Source organism: Halyomorpha halys, unplaced genomic scaffold (assembly GCF_000696795.3).
Source record: "Halyomorpha halys isolate HHAL.00 unplaced genomic scaffold, Hhal_1.1 Scaffold389.1, whole genome shotgun sequence".
Taxonomy (NCBI): domain Eukaryota; kingdom Metazoa; phylum Arthropoda; class Insecta; order Hemiptera; family Pentatomidae; genus Halyomorpha; species Halyomorpha halys.
The window spans coordinates 131,412-155,456 of NW_027109532.1; the positions used below are offsets into that span (position 1 = coordinate 131,412).

Here is a 24,045-nt window from a genome sequence, read left to right on the forward strand (position 1 = left end):
TTATTTGTGAATGACAAATTCCTATACAAATTTCATTACCCTAAAGATACAGCTATAACAAAACCTCAGTTTACAGCTCCATTACAAAAATAGTTAACAAAAGATAAAACAGACTGAATAATACAAGTAATATGCTTTACTCCATTACAATAAACTTAATAATAATCAGAATTATTTAAAATCAACTAAAACATAATATAAGTACAAAAAATAATTTCCCTTTAAAAACTACTTATATGATATATAGGTATATGCCACTTACATAGTCAAACTTATTACATACTGTTACAATTTAAACATTGAGTCTATTCATTTTAACTCCATTGCCAATGTTCAATATGATTTGGATATTTTGTAGATCGCAAGATACGAATATGGGTGGATTTAAGATATATAGTCTATTTTCATTAAACATTGGTCAATGTAGAAGATTGTGGTACAAACCATTATTGAAATAGCTTTTTTAGAATGTGCAGAGTTCATTTCGCCTTGAATGTGAGAGTTTTGCTTCCATGGTGTATTTTGGTGTTAGTACAAGAGCCAAAGAGGAGAAAAAATGCAGTTATCTCACCCCAATTTTTGATTACATTAATGTTTTACATTTTTACATTACATTTATCAATTTTTACTATTAATTAATTATAAAACTATGTATAATTAATAGTAAAAATTGATGAGTCTGCTAAGTATAGGTAGGGGGAATAAAAAAGGCGGCCGTTTCAAAGCGATATAAAAACGAATTTTTCATTCGGAGCTCTATATCTTAAAAAGAAGGAACACAAGAAAACCTAAGACAGCGTCATTTAAAGAAGAATAAATTTGCTAAAATATGAGCCCTAACAGAGTTATTTACGTTAAATATTTTTCAAGATATGGCTTTCTAAAAAGCAACATTTCATAAAAATGTTGTATCGGGCGTACTAAAAGATCAGTAGTTAGTGAATTTATTTTGAAAAATTTATATCTCAAAAACCATACAGATGTCTATTAGCACTCAAATTAAAGCTAATTTAATGAGCTATAAAGTAGTTCATGATGTTTATTTTCTTAGGAGTTTACATGAAATTTGCTAATATGAATTGATTTATAGTTGTTCGGACTAATTTTCATTTGCCAAATTCATATTCATAAGTGAATATCATAAAAAATACTACCCCGACGAAGATAAGTGTCATAAACTACTTTATAGTAAGTTAAATTTCCTTTATTTTGATTGTTGGCAGACATTATATTTTTTCAAAAATCAAACATTTTATACGAACACCTAGAAATTAACATTTTGTGAGTTTATTTTGTCAAATGTCATAAAAACTACTACTCCTATAAAGATAAACATTATTAACTATTATGTAATAAATTTAACTAGCTTTAATTTGAGCGCTGGCAGATATCTGTACGTCCAATGGTTGCTGAAATGAAGTTTTTCATAAATCAAACTTATTGTCTGAACAACTATAAATCAATTTATTTTAGCAAATATCATGAAAACTACTATTCTTACGAAGATAAAGGTCATAAACCTCTTTATAGTCCATAAAACGAGCTTTAATTTGAGTGCTAATAGACACCTGTACGTCACATAGTTCCAGAGATATAGAATTCTCAAAATAAATTAACTAACTACTAATCTTTCAGTAGATTTTTAAGAAATTTTCCTTTTTAAAAAGCTATATCTCGAGAAACAGTGGACATAAATAGCTCTTTTAGGGCTTATATTTCAGCAAATTTACTCTTCTTTAAATAATGTTCTCTTAGATTTTCTAGTGTTGTTGGTAGTTTTTAAGATATAGAGCTCCGAATGAAAAATTAGTGTTTTTTTAAGGTTTTGAAACAGCCGCCATTTTTTATTCCCCCTACCTATACTTGGGAGACTCATCAATTTTTACTAGTAATTATACATAGTTTTCATTAAAGTAATAAAATATTGTGGTGAGATAACTTTTTTTCTTTCCGGCTATTGTACTACAAGATGGAAAAATCTAGAAAAAAAAATGTTACTCCTATGAAGTGGAGTTCAATGCTCTATTGTTATCAGTTGAGAAGTTATGGTTCAGGATCTTTTCAAGAATATCACCTTTATGTTTCAATATTACATTTTCGTACAAATCATGATACTCATCTCTAAATACGTATTTGTATGCTATCATATAAATTTGAGAGACCCAGTTGTATTCTATATCAGGGATTTCTATATCCTTGCATCCTTAGTCTATTGAAACATGGTTTGTAGAGTCTCATTTCTGACATAAATGACAGTTAGGACCAGTCGTTGATTACTTTTGTTATTTCTTTTGCATTCAGTGGACTTTTACTTGTCTTGAATCGAACAATATAATTTGAGGTATTCTTGGACCATCTAATAAATTTCATCTGAGAGATTTTGATATCATCGAGATACCTAAGGCTCCTGACTGCAAATAGGAGAACTGAGGAAACCATTGAATCATAAAATTTTTACCTCGAATGTCGTCTCACTGAATTATAAATATTGGATAAAAGTCCGCATTGATAAACCTCGGCTGATCGCATGAACAATAATGCACGTTCGAACAAACACTTTTAAGGCTGTAACAGCTCCCTCTTCTAAAGGAAAGCAACGATTCTATTACTATTGTGAGTTTTTTTTTTAGAATAAGAATAGTGCAAATATTCCTATTAAAGGTAATAATTGAAATGGTTAATGGTACTTCATATATATGAGGTAAATATGAACTAATATAAATATAAAATATCTTACAGCCAGTAACATCAACTGCCAACAACTAATTTAACCCCTGATGTACTTTCATTGTTTAAAACAACATATAAACATTAAATTTCTATTAGTTTTATTAAATCATTCTAAATATTCAAATATTAATTATTAATTTTATTGATTTAAGAGTCTTATTTTCAAAGTAACTGAATCTCCCTATCAGATACATTTCACATTCAATGTAGTTTCATAAATGTTTTGAAATGTATTCCAATTTTTTATCTTTTACCTCCCAGCTATTATATTGAAACATGATTTACTCTCCATAAAAGAAAAAATATATATCTGATAACTCTCATATCCGGAAAACCACTTCAGAATATTATAAATTCTATCAGATTTATAAAACAAAAATATGTAATTTTACTTGGAGTAAAACCATATAGCATATACCTAATAGCAGCTTTATTCAAAACTAAGTATATCCCCAGCAACCAATTCTCAATATTAGAGGTATCGTGATGTGTTAAATATAAAATGTTTTACCATGCTAATGTTAAAAGTATAGGATGTAGAGGAGCCCATAGCCAATTTTCTGGGCAACTTGTTTTGTAACCTTGTAATCTTTACGAGGTAATAAAATCTACAATAGCTTTATCTCATCTTCTTTCCTTCATCTCACTTGTTTCTTATTTCCATTAGTTTATTTATTTTTTTACCCATTACTTTATTAGAGTTTAAAAACGTTCAAAACAACAAACAACACAAACTAAACACGGAATACGAGCGACTAACATATCAAAACGACCACAGACAAAATGGTGTTGAGCTCGGCTGGTATGTTGCCTGACATCATTCTCCTTTTAGCGGAACAATTAACAGACTCTCAACCATGTGAAATGTTATATCGTTTTAAAATTCTATAAGAGTGATATATTTCTCCATTTAACACACTTTACAATGTTAAATAAATTATCATTATCATCCCTAATATAAATTATTAATAAGTTACCGGATTGACAGATATTCATGTAAAACGAATAGGTGGGAAAGGCACTATGAAACCTTTCACAATATTTTGTTATACCAAATTCATGTTCTACGCCCAAAAACAATTTAGTCAATTTCCGAAGGAGTTATGTCCTGCTAAATTAGCGATTTTTTCTACTGCACGACGCCTCTTATGACAACAGAATGCAACCTCAAATCTTTACTATCTCTTAACATAATCGATCATTATACAATGATTTTAAATTGGAAAGCTAATAGTTTCTTCATGTGGGTCCTTATTGTGAAAAATCATTCATTTTTACCATCTAATGATATTATTATCAGTAATTTATTTATTATTATAATTAGGACTATATAATTATGTATGTAGACTTATTATGTAACTACTAATAAGTTTCAGATTTATTATCCAGAAGATGAGGGAAGAGCCCAGAAACTTATATTGATCTATATCAATTATTTCTATAAATACTTTTCCACAATGAGGACTTACATGAAAATAATCGGTTGTAATATTACCTCTTTGAATATAAGAAAGTAAAAAAAAAAGTCTTCCATTCTTCGTGCCATTTTTTCATTCGATATCCACGGACCTACAATCAAACTAAATAAAATATTACGCGAATTTCATTTAGATAAGACAACCGAACTTCTGACTTAAATTTTAAGAATTTGCTTTCACGTATATTTATGCAAAGAGAGATGCATGTAAAGAGGGGAACATCAATAGTCAGAGAATAGAACTTATTGTAAGAAGCCTCCGTATTTTTTGTCGTTAAACGTTCGATCTCATATCGTAAGGGGGAAGTGGGAGGATACATCATCCAAACGCCAGTTTTTCCTGTTGAGCGGTCAACCTTCGTTATCAACGATAAGTTGGAGCTAAAAAAAATTTCCAAACCAAGTTTTTTGGTACATATTTAACGGAGCAAAAAACCTTGAATATAAGTATAACAGTTTTTGTTTTGTATCTGGTTATATTTTAAATTTGTATAACAATTTATTTCTTTTTTCGTATTTTCCCAGAAAATAATGGGCTTTTGCCCTGTACCAAGTTCATCGGAGAGGGGTTGTGACTATATCGACTTCATAAGCACTAGAACATAGTTTAGGAGGTTTCTGGAATGTTTGATGTACATAGTCAGCTTCTCCGAGCATACCTATCTCTTGGGCTTCTGCTTTCCAGTTTGCTGCATTCAGCTATTCGCATCTTTGTTAACTCTGTCTATCATCTGGTTTTTGGCCTCCGACGCCACTTGCCAATTATAGTTGTATTAATTGTTGTGTAGTGGCATACTGATGGATTGGCTCGAGCCTCTTGTCTCGACCGTCTTAAACTCCTTGCATTCATATCATGAGATATTGACTGACCAGTCTCTGCAAGCAGTTCACTGTTACTTCTTCTTCTCCTCCATGTGTTAAGGCTCCGATCCCAGATCGCTTCTATAATTTTACGGAAGACTTTCCATACAAATCTCTCAATTTTTCTTCCTAACCTGTTAAAGCCTAGGTCTCGCAGCAGTACATCAGAGCTGGCTTTATCATGACCCTTAGTTTAAGATTTTTTTGGATTTCAGTATTCTTTACAGAAAATATACATCGAATGTTAAATATACATATCTAGCCCGAACCCGATATTATTCCTTCCATAATAAACTCCCCAACCACCCAAACCCACTCGTTTCTAACCTTGCTTCCTCTTCCATTCCTGGCAATCCTCCGAGGCGCCTGAAAAGAAGATGGCCTCGTGACCTTATATTGTAAACTGTTTTTAGAGTTCTACTACTGGGTAGTTTCTCTACATCCTGTATCATATCATTATGTCATTATGATCAAATTAACTGGTTGTATTTTTTTATACAGTTGTAAATATCAACAAATAAATAAAAAAAAATATACATATATATTCACAGAAGACCTCAACATGGTAAATTCATGAGTAGCATGATCGTAGTAACTAAGATTGTGAGGAGGAATCCTGCGGGATAGTGTAAGTGTCTAGGGACTCTCGAGGGGGGTCTTGAGCACTGATGGTGTGGATTAAGAGATGAAGCTTAGGCACCGCAGGAGAGGTTACTGGAGCGGAGTGATGAAATTCCAGGCACGTGGAGTGAATTTCAGGAGAGGAGATTTCAGATTAAGATTTGGAGCCTCAATTTGCATAAAGGATTGAAGGAAATATCTAAGAACAGACATAGCAACCACCTCATTCAATCAAAACTGTAGGAGTAATATAGTGAACTAATAGAGGGTTATGTCTTGGCAACTCCTTTTTTTTTTTTGCCTCTTACTTGAAATAGCAATTACGCAAAAGCATTAGTAACCGAGAGGAGTTAACTTTTAATAATATTTATTTGTAGTTCAGTCTATTAGTTTTGTCTTTTTCTTACATTGCACAATTAACATCTTTATATTCTATATAAATTAATTTACAACATATATATATATAATAGTACATTTTGACCCTAAAATATTATATGAATACTGTGAGACTCGCGCATACACTAACTGGGAGATGACGAAGTCCCACCTCAGACAGCTACGTATATATATAATTTTTTTTTTTCTGGGAAAGCCACATTCATACACAGATAGCTACAATTAACTATAACATTACATAAAATTGCTATTACAAAAACTCCAGCCCAGTACATTGTTACATTAATACCATCTTAATAGCATCCACAGACCGTATAGCAGGGGTGGCGAACAAGTCGATCGCGAGGATAATTTGGGTCGATCGTCGATTGATAGCAATGTCTGGGGTGGTATTCCGTGTAACACTGGTACTGGTACTGGTAATGGTGGGGGGAACAAACCCGGCAAGTGGGCCTATTGGTCCGTTTTGCCATCCTCAAGACAAACCAATGGAATGACGCTTTTATGTATCTTATTCCTCTATATCGAACCTTTTCGAATTTCTAATGAAATTCAAAAGGGACTCCCAATCCATAGAGGAAGCCTCATTTCCTTTAATTCTATCAGAGCCTAATAGCATGTGTCTTAGTCACGCATACCTACCACAATCTGCTATGCAATGTAAGGCAGTCTCTGGGGTCTGTCCGCATAAGCAGCAGGTTTCATCATGAACTACTCCACATATCTTAAAATGTCTTTTAAGTCTGCAGTGACCTGTCAGGATTCCTATTAATAATCGGAGTTCGTTTCTGTTCAAGCCTAGCAGCCACTTAGTTTTAGAAGTTGAAGATTTAGTTATCAAAATCTTGGCCTGTCACAGCCCTATGCAGTCCCTCCACTCCTTACCGGCTTTCTTCCATGTCCAATCAAGAACTCATTTTCTCTGATGACTTTTAGAGATGCCTAGGAATGGTTCTGGTCCTATAGGAGGGTGCTCAGCCCCGTTTCTAGCAAGCTGATCAGCTTTTTCATTACCTGTGATTTCCTTGTGACCTGGGACCCACACAAGCTGAAGTTTCTTTAAGCACGCTAATGGTTCTAAGGCTTGTTTACACTCTCTTACCAAATTAGAGGTGACTCTAGGAGACTCCAAGCCTTGAAGGGCAGATAGACTATCTGAAAAGATGGTGATCCCAGTCCTTTCACAGCTAGTGACTTCAGGGCATAAGGCTGTTCACAAGATGGCAAACACTTTTGCCTGAAAGACAGTCGAGTCCTTGCCAAGTGGTATGCTTAGATCTATGCCTATGTCTTCAATGTAAACCCCTGCCCACGTTAGTCCTGTCGAATCCATTCTCGATCCGTTAGTGAAATGGCAGATAATCTCCTTGGGTTTCCTCTAAACCCTGTACCCAATCCTCTAACTTTGGGTGTAAGTAACTAATCTTAGTATCAAAAGCGGGTGTTTTATCTATAAGTGGTGAGCGGTATTCTAGTATTGGTAATTCGGTTTCCACCACTTTAGCTATTATCTCGTGACCAGTAGCTTCTCCTGTCTCTGTCCACTGTCTATTTTCTTTCATTCTTAGACAGGCTAATACCTCTTCCCCTTTAATCAATATGTGGAGTGGTATTAGGGAAAGCAGGATTTCCAATGCCTTAGTAGGTGTTGTGCGAAATGCCCCAGTTATGCCAATATAGGTCATCCTTTGGATCTTACTGGTCATTTGCAGATGGGAAGCCCTTTGCAGGGCTGTCTACCACACAATACTTCCATAGTAAATTCTCGATCTTATTATCGCTGTATAAATCCAATGCATAACCTTGGGGTCTTACGAAAAAGTAAGACGTGCTTACTTGCCAAAAGGCTAATTTACTAATTTTTCTTTTAATTTCTGCCTAATGATAATTTGACCTTTTGGCTTATTTGGAGTTGATTGCCAAAGAAAATCGGGGTTTGAAATATACCCAATTTCCACTTCCTTATAAATGGAATCAACTCTGTCTTTGTTGGGTTTACTGAAAGCTTCATTTCAGTACACCATGTCTGTACTCTGTGTAACATAAACTTTGAAGCGTTTGTAGAAGACAAAACTTTCAAGCAATAGTCTCAAGCATATTTCAAATGGATTAAAAGTTATTAATTGTCCATGTTCTTTTAATTCCCGTGGATGTGTTATTTTTGGCCCTTTAAATAATTATTGTTGTTTTTTACGTAGGTAGATTAGCCGTATATCTGTATTTCAGTACAATTTGTACTCAGCGAGATATTGATAGATTAGCCCGCAGAAAGTCATATTATTCTTTCATGATACATTTTTATGGAAACGCGAAAGTTAAATATTGAAATCAAATTATCAGCCATACAGTGCAGCTTTATAACAACCGTTTTCATATTTACTTACAAATACAACCTATACATTGCTGTAAAAAAAAAAAAAAAAAAAAAATTGCATTGTAAGTTAGTAAAAATCTATCTTGAAAAAGTGTCGTAAAATTGAATTGTTTAGGTAACGCATGTACGGAATGCTGCAAAAGTTGGGTCTGAAAATTTATTTTCTTCATGAGCCTATATTTTGAAAACTGAAAAGGTGATTTAAAAAATAAAAAATAATTTTGAGCATATATATTACTTATCTATCCAGACCTCGCTGAAACACTGTGTATAAACATAGTATGTATTTCACATACCCTTAGCGAAGTCTATGACAAGTCGATCGCGACACACTTATAAAATAAAAAGTAGATCTAATAAACAGGAAAGTTTGCCACCCCTGCCATATAGTAATAATTTAAAAGTATGTTCGGTGATTAATAAATTAAAACCATTATAAACTACTTCTGAATTGCTAACTATGCATAATATTGAGGAATAAACAAATTTATTAAATGACAATTAATTTCTTTAACATACAACACTGCTCATATTGACACAATAACTATTTTCTCCCTACTACGTAATTTAAAAAAAAAAATCATGCGGTTTTAACCATTTCATGACTTTTCCAAACAAAAAATAAAGGAAGATACAGCTTGGTGACAGAGCACGGGTGCTCACGCTGTTTTATTTTTACTAGGTAAATTACGCAACGAAATCGTCAGAAAATACGTTTTCAGTCTATTACTTTGTAGTGTTCTAGTGAAAAATATAAAATTAAAAAAAAAAAACTAAACTATTTCATAAAGGACTATTTTTTTCGGCCAAGACTACCGTTGGAGTCCTATAACTGCCTAACCATGGTTGGGGATCAAAGTTCTTCATTTTGTGGGACCGCCACTCAATGACAGGCACGGGCCGGATTCGAACCGGCACCGCCAATAGACATAAAATTGGTAAGATTATATCTTAACCACCGAGTTACGTGCGGCCCAAAATATTAATACAACTGAATAATTTGAACGCAAAATCTATATATAATTTATAATTTGTTGTATCTATTTATAATTTATATAATCAAGAAAATATTTTGTTAATTGAAGAAATAAATAACATACTAATATTCTCTAAAACATCTATTTACATATATCTGACAGAATTTTTTTTTTTTCTTTATTCGTATACTTTTTTCCGACCCTGGATCTAGGCATCTAGACCTTCTGCTCTAGAAATTATATTCTACTGATGGGTAGTTTTTCCACAATACTGCAGCATGCCCATTTATAACCAACATCACATTTACTTGTTGTATATTCATGTTATACAATTTTAAATTTCAATAAATAAATAAAAATTATATTTTCGTTTTATTCATATATTTCTAAACCATCTAATTAAAAAATCTAGCTCACTTAACATCACAATATTCCAGGTTATTTCGTGTCACAGTTCATTAAACAATTCCCTAAAATACATTTAGTGTAATAAGCGAGTAAAAATATAATATCATGTAAATTATTATGATAATAAATAATATTAGGGTGGGAATAACATAAATTATGAGGCTGAGCTGTCATTACTGAATCGGATGAAATACGGGGCAGCTATTGACGGTGCCAGGGTACAGCAGTGCCAGGCCACTATACACTACACCTCCCTCCTCCCCCCCCATGTTATGGCATATCATCAGCCAACCATTTGTACATCAAGCCTCGTCAATATTTCTAATCTGCTTTTGTATTTTAGTCACTGCGATGGACAAAACGTTTTTATTTCTCATATATTTGTTTAATAAATTTACTATGCATTAGTTATATAGGGTATTTAAGTAATCAATATGAAAATATCAGCTCAAAATATGAATTAAATATCTCAAAACAAGAAATATAATATAAACATAAGAAATATCTCAAAAAATATTACTATGAAGGAATGTCCGCAAACGCTTTGTTTAGTAAAAAATCACGTCTAAATATTTTCATTTCAATGAATTATTATGTTAAAAAAAATAAATTAAAAAATGTTCCAAATATGTTTTTAATGAAATATAAACATTAAAATTCATACTAAATGTTGTTTAGTGATAATCATGAGCACTAAGACAGAAGCAGGAGCTGAACGGTACTAAATATGTGATTATTTTGCAAGTTGCAATTATCCTTCTTTGTAAATAATTAAGGTCATTGTCCGAACTCTCAAAGACTGCTAATGAGCTAATGAACTAAGAAATCAGTCCACATCTCACAAAAAAAAATCATAACACTCACAAAAAAAGGCAATCCTTACCGGCCGGACCAGCCTCACTAACACCTCCAGGGAGCAACGGTCGTATATCACTTTTAAAATATTTGCTTAAAAAGGGAAGAGGAAACTTAAAGCTGGTATAATCGAGAAATATTTAAAAAGCCCTGAAATTTGAATACAGCATGGTATAATATTTTTTATATTTATATTATTATATATATGTTTTATATTTATAATTAAGCAATTAAAAAAAGAGAAAAATTGTAAAAAAAATAAATGTTCTTTTGTTACGTAAACACAAACGCTAAACAAATATTTATATCAATTTATGCATTCACTTATATATACAATATATACTAATGCGATTCTCTACATGTCATTTTACATCAATTATAAAATATATTTATAAAAACCGGTAAGTTTGCTGATTACCGCATCAATATTTTTTAGTTGAGATCATTTTAGAATTAACCTATTTAAGAAAAATAACTACCATTGGTATTTCATTAATTACGTCAATTATATACTTTGCTGGTATAAATATGTATTGTTGGATAACGTTAATGTAATCAAGCACAGCATGTTGCGTGTTAACTTCCTCAATCACCTATTTTTAGTAGAGCATAAAGATAGCTATCAACACACAAAGGAACAACTTCTGTTTGAGGCCCGTTTGTTTCAACAAATCCACATAAATAAATATTTATAAATGTAAAAAATAGTATGTATATAGAGACTTTATTACAACTAACAAGTTACATTCCCCCCCCCCCGGGTAATAACTCGATTTAAACAGTCGTTCCGTAAATGTCTTGTTTATTCTGGTGAAATGGAGCTTAGAGGTGATTGTATTGTCTCTGTGGGGTGAGATTATGGTGAGGCTGTCCTCAGAGACCCATTAAGCCAGAAAACATGAGTTTAGTTGGAGCAGTACTCAAGATTGTTTGAGCTAAACTATAGTTTGAGAAACAGCAATGAGTTTACCCGAAATGTATTCTGAGGAACAACAGAATCACACTTCATTTGAGATTAATAGAAATAGAAATGTTCTTAAAATAATGAATGCGATAATCGAAATTTTATGGGAATATCTAATTTTTGTATTAGTTTTCATACAGACAATCACTAATTACCACCAGTTTTGATGTCTACAGTTTTTACACCGTGTGATTTTTATCTGTATTTAACATTTGCATATATAACTTAGACGTTATTAAAAACTAAATGCAAATAGAAAAAAGAAAAAGAGATAAGAGATGACACACACGAGTTTAAACGAATGACTGCTAAATTTTTTTAAAAATAATTTTAAGGCATCTTATGGGTCATTACTCCCTTAATTGTGATTTGAAATGTGGAATTTTGAATTAAGCAAAAAATTGTGAAATGAATTAATTTAAATGTGACACTAATGTAACATGTGACTCTGTGGTGAAATATGATTAAATTTTATGCTGGAGTTTGGAATGATGGAGAAACTCAAAAAGTTTATCCACAGCTTGTTTATTACCCTGCAACATGGAATGGAGATCCGCTGGTAAACCATATAAAGATTTGAGGGAGCCATATACTCGGAATTCACTCAAAATGCGTTTAACAGTTAGTCGCGTTCCGCGAGTTAGGCATATAGGTGGAGAAACTCAGTCATAAGATAACAGCTCAGGCGCGTATGACCTATTTGAAGACGCGTCAAAATAACTTCCTCTCTGCGCAAATTTCTAGTTGATAATATCCAAGGGGTGACGTCACTTCTGATTTCCCTTAATTTGTTAGCAGTTACATTTGTCCACGTTTGTTTCCATTTCAATAAGGGCAATGAAATCATATTGCGGAATGCCTTCGGAAACCGTGACCTTTGCTTCCTTATCAGCCAGTTCGTTGCCGGATATTCTGCAGTGTCCAGGGATCCAGGCAAAAAACATAAACAAAATCATGTTTAGGCATTCGTGCAGTGAGTAACTGCTAATCTTTGAAAAACCTCTTTCCTTATTTGTAAAATTACCAGTAACATATACATTAACTTTATGTGTTACAAGAAAATATCAGATATTGTATAGAGTGATATTGTATTATGTATTGTATCTATGAGTTAAAAATTAGCAAGTTGGCAATAATGCTATATTGGTCCCTATCCTCCTCTATACATTTATATATATACACAATATCAGCTGATACAGCTGATTGAGACCAAAGTGAGATTTTTACCTCAAATTGTTTCAGGGATAGGCTGCCACTTCGCCATCAACCAAATACAGAAAAGGTTTTATTGTCTTTATGCAGTTTTGCCTAAAAGTTTGAACATAAATATTAATAAACAACCGAAAAAGGTAGATGTAACAGTAAATAAAAATTAGATGCAAAACTTTTTGATATGCATTATTTTTGAATAAGATGTATGAGGTTTTCAATTTTATTAAAAGTTAATTTAATTTTCTTTAATTAATAAAAAATTAAATACCTTTTGCTTGTTAGTTTAATGTTAAGTTATACATTAGGTTTTATTGTGGGATTTCCTAAAACCTTAAATTCAGAGGTTCAGTACTTTGAAAGGAACAACAAAAACGGTAGTGCAAGGAGGTGATTTATTCAAAATCACGCTCAGCTGTTAGATTTTTCCCCGATTAAGGGAACTCACTTGTTGACGGCTGGGTAGGCCCATGGAGAGCTCCTGAACTCACAGGGTTGGCACACGGAATAGTTATCTATCACAGCCTGAAGCGAACCCAGGTCCTGTGAGTAGTACTACCGAGCTACCCCGCTTCCATAAAACACTTTTTTTGTACTTTAGACTATTTTATTGAAATATAACAGCTGTTGATGCCTCTGTACCTATATAAGGTATCAAAGTGAAAAACATAAATAACTACATTCCGGATATTTATATCCTTTGGTGGTGACAGGAGGACACTCCTTTTTTTAGGTTCTGTCTCCCAAGTCTCCGATGTTTCTTGTAGATCCGTTTACTCTCCTTCTGATGGATAATTATTCGTCCATAGACCTAGTCCATGTACATCGTTTCTCTTAGTCTCTAGATAATTCGGTTGAAACGATTTAGGAGCTTAGCAGCGTACCAAGGTCCAGTAACTGTTTTTAAAAAGTACTGAATCCCTGACCCTCCAAGGGTTCTAGTGGTACAGATTTATTATTATATATTTGTTTTCTCTAGTCCTCCATTGAGGACCAATGCGTCAGCCCTAGAGTGAGAATGTCAGATTTATTTTTCAATCGCTAAATGAATATTGACTGACACAGATGGGAATCGACCCCACAATCTTCTTAACCTAGTGCTCTGGGACACTTATCCCAACATGTCCTCTATAAAATAAATAAATAATAAAACAAAGCTGATAGTTATAATTTACCCACGTAAAATGCCCTCCTTATAGCCGTAGTGGTAAAAATAGTTTTTTTTTTTTTTAATTGCATATAAAATAAATCCCATCAAATCACATTTACTCTTCGTCGTAAACCTGCCGACTGCCCTACAGTATACTTTAATAATGTGGCTCTTACCCCTGTAGAACAGATTCGTTATCTTGGACTACATCTTGACAAACGACTAGCCTGGAATCCTCACACAAGACTGAAAATACAGGAAACTGCACGCAGTTTCCGACTATTACAGCACTTACTAGACAAACGGTCTAAACTTCCAACTCATTACAAAAGACTAATCTACATGACAATAATAAGGCCAATCTGGACATACGCAGTTGAGCTTTGTGGCTCCACTAAACCTTCGAATTCCTCTCGTATCCAATCTTTACAATCCAAAATCTTTCGTAAAATCCTCAATGGTCCTTATTTTGTTACTAATAAAACCATCCATAAAGACCTAAATGTTCCTTATGTAACCGATCTAGCCCGAACCCGATATTATTCCTTCCATAATAAACTCCCTAAGCACCCAAACCCACTAGTTTCTAACCTTACTTCCTCTTCCATTCCTGGCAATCCTCCGAGGCGCCTGAAAAGAAGATGGCCTCGTGACCTTATATTGTAAACTGTTTTTAGAGTTCTACTACTGGGTAGTTTCTCTACATCCTGTATCATATCATTATGTCATTATGATCAAATTTACTTGTTGTATTTTTTATACAGTTGTAAATATCAATAAATAAATTAAAAAAAATTGCATATTTCGATATATAATTACTATTTGAAAAATAAAATTATCACTGATTAGAAGAGTCATTCAGAAACACCTTGAAGGGAAATGACAGATAATAGGTCACGTGGCGGTAAGACATGAATGAGCATGTTAAATCAATCTATTGACCGCCTTTACACTGGATGGTGTAGCTAAATATAGACTCATTCACGCTTCGATCCCAGACACCTCTTCTGGGCTATTGCTTTGTTTACATATCCCACAATGGATTGCTCCTAGAGTGTGTGGAATCCGACCAACGTCAGGATACTCGTAAAAGTAGATAAAAGCTTATAGATTCAGAAATTTAAAACAGAGTAAAAGTAAATAAAGCTTTTTTTTTATTCATTTATTTATTGCTATTTACAACCATACATTGTAATACATTTAGTAAATTTTATATCAGTTAATATGGAGTGTTACAGGCTTGTAGAGAAACTACCCATTGGTAGCGTTTTACATTAGCAAGTCTCGTGGCCATCTTCTTTTCAGGGGCCTGGGAGAATTGTCAGGAATGGAAGAGGGAGCAACGTTAGAAACTATTGGGTTAGGATGGTTAGGAAGTTTATAATAGAAGGAATGATATCTGGCTCGGGGTAGATCGGGTACATATGGAACATTAAGGTCGTAAATGAAGCTAATGGAGTATACTATCAAACCATTAACACAAAAATAAGCAAGAAAGCAACTGCAGAAAAGCAAACATTTTTCTAGATGAATTAATCCTTGTTGTATACGTAATAAAACTGGGGACGACCCAAACTTATTCATTATTATATTATCTTATTTCTCCTCTTTTATTATTATAAAATAATAATAAAATAAAAATAATAAATTATAAAATAAAATATTACGCTTATTCAATAACAACATTTGTTTCAGTTATTTTTAGATGTTTTATTTTATAATTTCAGTTTTTTTTTTTTTAACACACAACTAAATGTTTTCTTCAAGTTCGCCCTAAAAATTTAATATTTTTGTTTAGACAAAAAATAACAAGTTCATGAAATAGACATGTCTCATATTTTTAATATTATTTGTTTCTTAAATCAGTCTTTATAAAGAATTATATTGGAAGGTGAGGAAGAAGGTAAATAAAGGTAAAATCTGATTAAAATGTGTTAAATTTTTTGGGGATTCATTAGTTGATAAATCATTTTTATTTTTTTTTTTGACATTATTGGAAATAGTGTAAAAGAATGTGTATTGCTCACATATGATGACGTGAACATTGAATGATTTAGTAACCGATGGATATCTTTAAAGATAAAACTACAGAAGTCCAAGAAATGATACAATCAAATTAAGACACGCACTCTGAGGAATCAAGCCTAGCGTGTTACATGAACACGAACTAGCAATTTCAATGTCCCTTTCCCTTTCTTGCTTGGAATAGCTTTCTATTTTCTCGAAAATGAAGAAACGATCAATAAAACTAATGAACTGCCTAACAGTGTTTGCCGTATCTAAAAAAGGTACTAATAAATCATTAGAAGATACCTCGATCGCCGCCTTACCTGGAATCACCGTATCATCGTAAAACTAACTCAAACTTACACAAAGTTAGCAACGCTATATCCTATGCTAAATAGAAAATTCAAATTAAAACCAGAGATAGCTATTCTTATTTTGAAATAAATTCTCAGGCCACTGCAATGTACGGCTCTGAAGTCTAGCGAGCGGCATCCTTTACTAAAAGGAAAAATGACAATCTTTTCAAAATTAAGTCCTGAGAATCGCAGAAGACACTCAGTGGTTTTAAAAAATAGCGAATTGTATAGGGAATTACAAATGGAGTCAATAGAGGATTACATCAAAAAAACGGTTCATGAAGTTCCAGTTAACGACAGTTAAAGGAGCAGTGACCTACAACTTGGGAATCCCAACCTCAACCCGAAGACCGAATTCCAGACTGCTGCAGAATATCCTGTTATTAATCCTATATTTATAGATTCTATTATTGGCATCACTTATCTTTTTTATTCTTCGTCCTTTTTTTTTTGTTCCCATTACAAGGCAATTGTCTGTTATGTTAGGTCTACGAATGTCGTTATTTTTGTTACTAACCTTACTTTTCTCTCTTATTAAGAATTATTATTTTTATCTATTTTTTTTTTAAATTTATAACGTTGTATATAGCTAGGGGGGTATCTTTGAACGACACTATACCCCCTATAATCAATTGTTAATAAACAATGTAACTATTATATCAAACAAGTTACAAGTAAGGCCCACCAGACCGATCTAGTATTAATTTAATAAATCATTATCTAACAGAATGGTATTTTAGTTGTTTCTTTTTGTTTGTGTGTGTTTTTGTATCTCTTACAGAGAGCATCTTAAGAAAAGTTATATCAAAACGATCTTGATAAAAGATAGGAGTAGGAGAGCCGTGATTTAAGTTAATTTTGACAACTCGTAATAATTGTTTTACATCCGAACATGGGGTTGCCTAGGTCTCAGCCAAATGTTTCAGAGACGACATTTGACATTGATGAGTTCTGACATTTTTTAGGAGAAATAATTATATCTTGTATTAGTACTAGAGCACAAGTAAGTCAGTAATTTCACCCCAATTTTTTAATTACTTTAATAAAAATTATGTATAATTACTTTTCAAAATTGATAAGTCTGCCAATTATAATAAAGAGGAAATAAAAAATGGTGGCTGTTTCAATTACGTTCAATAGTTCCCGAGACTATATAATAGTCTTTTAAAAAGCAACATTTCATAAAACATCAAGAGTTAGCCAATTTATTTTGGGAAATCTATATCTCAGGAACTATTAGAAGTGCAGATGTCTATTAGCTCTCAAATTACAACTACTTAGATGTTCTATTTCATAAAGTTTATCTTCTTAGGAGTAGTAGTTTTCATGAGATTTGCTAAAATAAATTTATTTCTAGTTCTTCAGACAAAATTTCATATGCGAAATGCATTTTCATATGCAAATATCATAAAAACTACTATCCCTACAAAGATAAACGTTATGAACTACTTTATAGCATATTAAGCTAGCTTTAATTTGATTGCATCTATACATCTGTACGCTGTATAATGTTTAAGAGGTAGATTTCTCAAAATAAATTCGCTAAATACTGATTTTTTATGAATTGTTGCTTTTCTAAAAATTTATATATGGGGAATTATTTAACATAAATAGGTCTATTAAATCTCATATTTTAGAAAATTTACTCTACTTTAAATGGTGTTCTCTTAAGTTTTCTAATGCTGTCGGTAGTTTTAAAGATATAGAGCTCTGAATGAAAAAATATTTTTTTTAACGTTTTGAAACAGCCACAATTTCTTATCCCCCTTTCTATACTTGACAGGCTTATCAATTTTGACTAGTATTTATACATAGTTTCATTAAATTAATTCAAAATTGGGGGGAGGGGGATATAACTACCTTTTTTTGTCCCCGGCTTTTGTACTAACACTTGAATTAAATTGAATTTGGTGAATGACACAAATCTTCCTTGTTTCATTATAATAATTTATTTCATATAATCAACAACAACGTTTCGGGAATATCCCCCATCTTCAGGTTGGTAATAAAAATATTTTATATATAACGTATAATTATCTCCTATTTTGTCATTAGTGCTAATATTGAATAATATTATTGTGATTTAATGAATAAAAAACTTTTTTACTATTAACAGTTATACATTTTTAGGAGAATAATTACCTCCCTAAAAGTTATCTTTCATTATGATAACAACCATATAGACTATAAACAATTATCTCCTACCTCTATTACCATAAAGATGAACAATTAAACTAAAATTAACAATTTTCCAAAAACCATTTTTTTTTATATATAAAACTATTTTTTATTAAATATAAACAAAATAGGAGATAATTATACGTTATATATAAAATATTTTTATCAGCAACCTGAAGATGGGGGATATTCTTGAAACGTTGTTGTTGATTATATGAAATAAATTATTATAATTAAACAAGGAAGATCTGGGTCATTCAATTTAATTCTAGAAACAATTCATCTCCAGCTGTGAAGGAAAGATCAGGATTCCGGGAGATCACGGTGTTCCTCTCCCAACCGCGTCACTGGTATTAAAACCCAATGGTGTATGAGTGAGGGCCATCGCCAGAACTTCAGTGAGATTATTTACAATTGGTCTCTAGGCCACTGCCGTTTCCACCTTCAGGGAAGATTGTAGGGATGGGTAATTATGGGTGTTAGGGGATTAGGATGATAAGTAACCAAGAAACCCTAGTTCCTCGAACAATAAGTATTCAGAATAAGTTAAAAATAGCTGAACAGAAGGGTCAGATATGTGGCAGAGTCGACATATTCAAAGTATTCACCAGCAGTTACGTGGAATGATGGACACAGCCAATTACCCCCTACTGTTTATTCAATAACAACAAACGGGGTTATTTAACTCCAGGTTTTGTGGGGGAACAGTGATTTACCCTCGGTTATGCATACAGTAATTTTAGGAAGATGAAGATTCAAATGAGATATAATATAAAGCTATATTATTAAAGTTTCCAAAGTAAGTGGTCGAGAATTCCGATCAAAAAGATGAGTATGCTAGTTTGTATCCTTCCAAGTAAATCCATTTTGCAGTTAAACGTGATTAGTGAGACTACTACTTTAATATGGCTTAATAATTTATCTTTTAATTTTTATTGGTTGACATAATAATAATAATAGAGTTCGCTTAGAAATCAACAGAAAAATAGGACTGTTTGTTGAAATAATGGTGTAACTTTTAGCAGTCTGGCTGTTACAGCTCTAGTACTACCCTAAAAAAGGAGGACTAGTGTTTCCAGAGGGTTAATTAGAACCTTCTTCTGTACTGGTTTTGCCAAGTGGGATAGGTTGATGGAATGGTTTCGGTGGTTTAACTCGAAACATCGTACTCGCCAGTTGTAGCGTTGTATGTGGCAAGTTGGACTGTTACGGATCTATCAGTAGTTAAAAAAAAATTGGTCGAGTAGGCAGCAATCGCGCTTTTTCCGTACTCCTGTTTCTCTCTTAATAATTATCCACCATTATCGAATCATTCTTCTAGTTCTAATGTATTTGACATTGCATTTTATTTCCAGAGGATCATGGACTCTGCGGAGCAGGCTGCACTATCGCATAGAATGGAATCAGAAGGAAGCAGCATAAAGTACCTCAACAGCAGGCTCCTGAGAAGGCAATCGGACAACCTTCTCCTAGAGTTCAACAGACATTTCGACCAGAGGCACGTAAACACTTCTCACAGTTCAGTCATCATCCCTCAGTTCCTCAGTGACACAGGTAATCTTCATATTAATATAGTCTGTATTGAAATGTATATGTATATAGAAATATAGTGAATAGCGGCTGCAACTATATAACAATAACCATCCATCCCAAGACAATAAATTCACAAATTACTACACATTTTCAATTATTCATCTATTAACTTAGATTTTTATTTCTTAAGTTAAATTCAATTAGAAACGTGTCAATGCATTTTCGATGTGATCAAGGATAAACTGTCACAAATATCCATAGACGGAGATGTATAGCCGTCAGATTACCTGCCGTGTAACCAATAATAATAACAACTTTATTTACATTCTTTACAGAACTAAAAGTCCCTCCTTTGGGAGCTAACAGTCCAGTTTATAAACGTGAAGAATTAACTAAAATTAACCCAACATCATTAATTAAATTTTTACATTAACTGAGAATTAATAATTTTACAAACATAATAAAATAAAATATTTTCTATGTTTTATGTAAACACTTAAATATAAATGATTGCTTACTATAGATTCTTTATTACTTTACCCCATAGATCCCTATTCCTAGCCATAGTGGCCAACAGTCTTCCACACTTTGCACTATCTCTGCGACTGTCGAATGTTCTGGATGTCTATATTTAATTACGAGCAGAATTCGCGGCATGTGGCGAAAGACTGAGGGTGGGACAGGAATCCCAAAGTGTGAGAGCTCTACGGCAGTCGTTGCGTGAGAATACTTTTGAAGAATTGGCCAATAGCAGATGACAACAATATCCATTGGTGTTCGCCATTTCTAAGAGACCCCGAAAGCTAATAGATATGTGTGTGAAAAGCAGGTACTCTCTGGGTCAGAATGGGTGAACGCTCTGAAACTAAATATCAACTATGCACGCCAGCATGGAGTTCCAGGAGCCAGCGAAAAATTTATGAAGTTCCTTGGAAAGAAAGACTTCTCCTGCTTCGATGAGCTTTTTTGTGTTGACACCGCCATACGCCATATACGCTGATATTGTGGCATTCTCTAAAACCGGTGGCATATTTCTGGTCTTGGATCCGACGGTGAGATTTGAGAATAATGACCTTGATCAGGTTGGTGGAGTGGAAAGGGAAAAGAAGGAAATATATAAAAATCTGTCCTTTTCCTTGAAGAAAAATTCCGCGCGACCTTCGGAGAGAGAGTTCACCGTGAGAGGCCTCTTGTTTTGATCTTGCAGAACAATAGCAGATAAAACAAGAAGCTTCTTAGACGGCCTAGGTGTTAGTATCGGGGATATTGCAATCTTGGCAGAAAATATTATTTTGGACTCCCTGGGGATCATACATCACCTGCAGTGGAATTAGCTCTGAGGTTATTCATTGTGTTATTTTTTTTTTAGTTTTTAGGTTTGTTTTAACATATTTTTTCGCTTAATTTATTTATTTATTCATTAAATTATCTCTTCTAACTTATTTATTCATTCAAGTATTTCTTTTAACTACCTTTTTTTTATTATTTATATGTTTTTTTTTTTAATTTATTTATTTGTTTTTCAGTAAACTGCTGTGACTATTATGTCTTTGGTTTGATTTTACATTGATATCAAATGATAAATTCGTTTAATTTGTTTAACAGAACGAACGTGGGTAGCGGATTACTGAAGAGGGTCTGAGAGAGTGAATTAGGGAGAATAAATTTGTCGATTAAATGAAATAAAATTGTTAAATAGGAAAAACAAAAAAAAATTAAAATACTTCTATTGTAAACTACACTATTCCAAGTGTGTAGACGAGTATTGATTGTAAAAGGAATATTTCTTTGTTATATCATGTAAATATATGACTTGTATATATGTCCGATCATGGATTGATTGGTATGCTGTTTTTTTTTGGCTACGCAATGTATTTGAGCAGCACTGCTAAGTAAAGCATTAAATATGAAGATAGCCAATAATTTTGTCGGGGTAGTGTATATCTTTTAAGACGTTTTTTTAGAACATTTTTTTGGAAAGAACATCGACCCCCGGTGCCCAACGTGCGGAGTTCCTGAAACAGAAAAACACGTAATAATAGATTGCTCTGCCATGGAAGGACACCGAGCCAGGCTGTCGAGAAAGACCGGGATTTACGCCCTCGCCGAGTCGGACCTTCCCAGTTTGATAGAAGAAGATAATTATCCCTTCTTCAAGGAGTTCATTTACGGGTGGAAGGAGGTGGTGGGCCCCACTCATTACACGATGGGAAGGACTTGACCGCCCAACATCGGCGAGCCACCAGAAGATGAGGAAGCTAACCCGGATTGAGACCAGGAGGGCTGGACCAACCTGGAAACTGCAGGAGGCACCCAGAGGGATGCAGTGGAGGCACCACAGTTAATTAAATTAAAATTGGTGATCCTAGGGAGTAGTGGCATGCACTACCCCACTGCTCCCGCACCCCGTATGCCAGAGATGGCAAGGGAGGGGGATATATAAAAAAAAAAAAAAAAAAAAAAAAAGTTTTTTTAGGCTGTTGACGTGGGATGTGTTATCTTTAGCCTACATTTACTCTTGATGGTCTCTCGTTTGGCCAAATGTTGAATGGTTATTTATTTACTACAATTTCAGAGACTCGGGGCTTTGATCTTCCTAAAATAACCTGGTAACTTTTTTTTTTAATTTTACTTCTAATTTATCTATATACATTGTATAGTGCAACACAACAATAATGCTTCGTATATTAATATACAGATGGAAACAGAACTAGCTGGAGGCAAGCTTGTCTAAGTAGATCTTGTCTTTTATCTAGTGTCTGGTAAACTTTAGAAGAACGAGGCTCGTTCATTACACGACCAAGTATAAAGTGAAAAAAAAAGAACTTCATAATATATATATATAAATAATTAAATAGAAGGTAAACTATAATTAGAAAGAGCTCTCCTATAACATTTTTTATATTTTTCCGTGAAAATAAATTGAGTTCAAATATTCAACTTCCCGAGGTACCAGCTAATTTAAACCTGCAGAGTTTTATATTTAGGTTTTTTTAAAGTAAAGTAAACTGAACCGTATTTACCTCAAGCCCCTTAAGGGCTGAAAAAACCATTCCTCTTCAAACAAGGGCTTAAAAAGGGGTTGGCGACCCTAATAAGGAAGTAAATCGTACCCTTATGTGTACCTACAGGGATGTTCATTCCGAAAGATAATATCCGGGTTCGTACTCATGGGGAGCGAATATATCCAAGAACATTTACTTGAAATCACAAAACAAATTAGTCTTTTATTTCTGAAATCCCCGTAATATATTAACATTTATCAGTTCTACAAATTATGTTTACATTTATCACTACATATATAAATGTAAACATCATTAAAAAACAGATTTGCAGAACTGATAAATGTTAATATATAACAGGGATTTCAGTAAAAAAAGACTAATTTGTTTATTATATCGCATGTTATATTACAATGTTATCAAAATGAATTTTACTTCTGCTATTTACGCTAATAGTAAATAGTAGATAAAATAATAGTAATAAAAAAAAATCTTTACCGCTACAACCCAGGGGTTTAGTACTTTGTAAGGAAGTACTGTTACTAAACCAACGGTTGTACAAGGAGGTGATTTGGCCAGAATCACGCTCGACCACCTGATTTTTACCCAATTAAGGGTACCCAACTTAGGAGGTTGGGTGCACTCCAGGAGGGCTCCAGAACCCAGAAGAGTTGAATTACGGCTACAGTGTAACAGAAAACAATTTTCTGCCCAGCCGGATTCGAACTCGGGTCCTTGGAGTAATAACAGCAGAGAGAGAGAGAAATACTTTATTTATCTTTGCTGCCTAAATACATCAGGTGCTATCTCACACAGCATACTTATCAATCCGTAATCGGACATATATAAATTACACATACATGGTATAATCAGATATAAAGAGATATAATAATAAGATATAATAAACAATTTTTTTTCCCCTACAGTTTCCTTTTACAATCAATTTC

The 24,045-nt window shown here is 33.1% G+C and overlaps 1 protein-coding gene across 2 annotated transcripts in view; it reads left to right on the forward strand.

The window, feature by feature from the left end:
- stol (stolid) overlaps positions 1 to 24,045 on the forward strand; it is a 203,736-nt gene that overhangs the window by 101,793 nt on the left and 77,898 nt on the right. For both annotated transcript variants that reach the window (XM_067047704.1, XM_067047705.1), the window contains exon 4: positions 19,919 to 20,117. In XM_067047704.1, the coding sequence (XP_066903805.1) occupies positions 19,919 to 20,117 (199 nt within the window). The remainder of the gene's footprint in view (positions 1 to 19,918; positions 20,118 to 24,045) is intronic.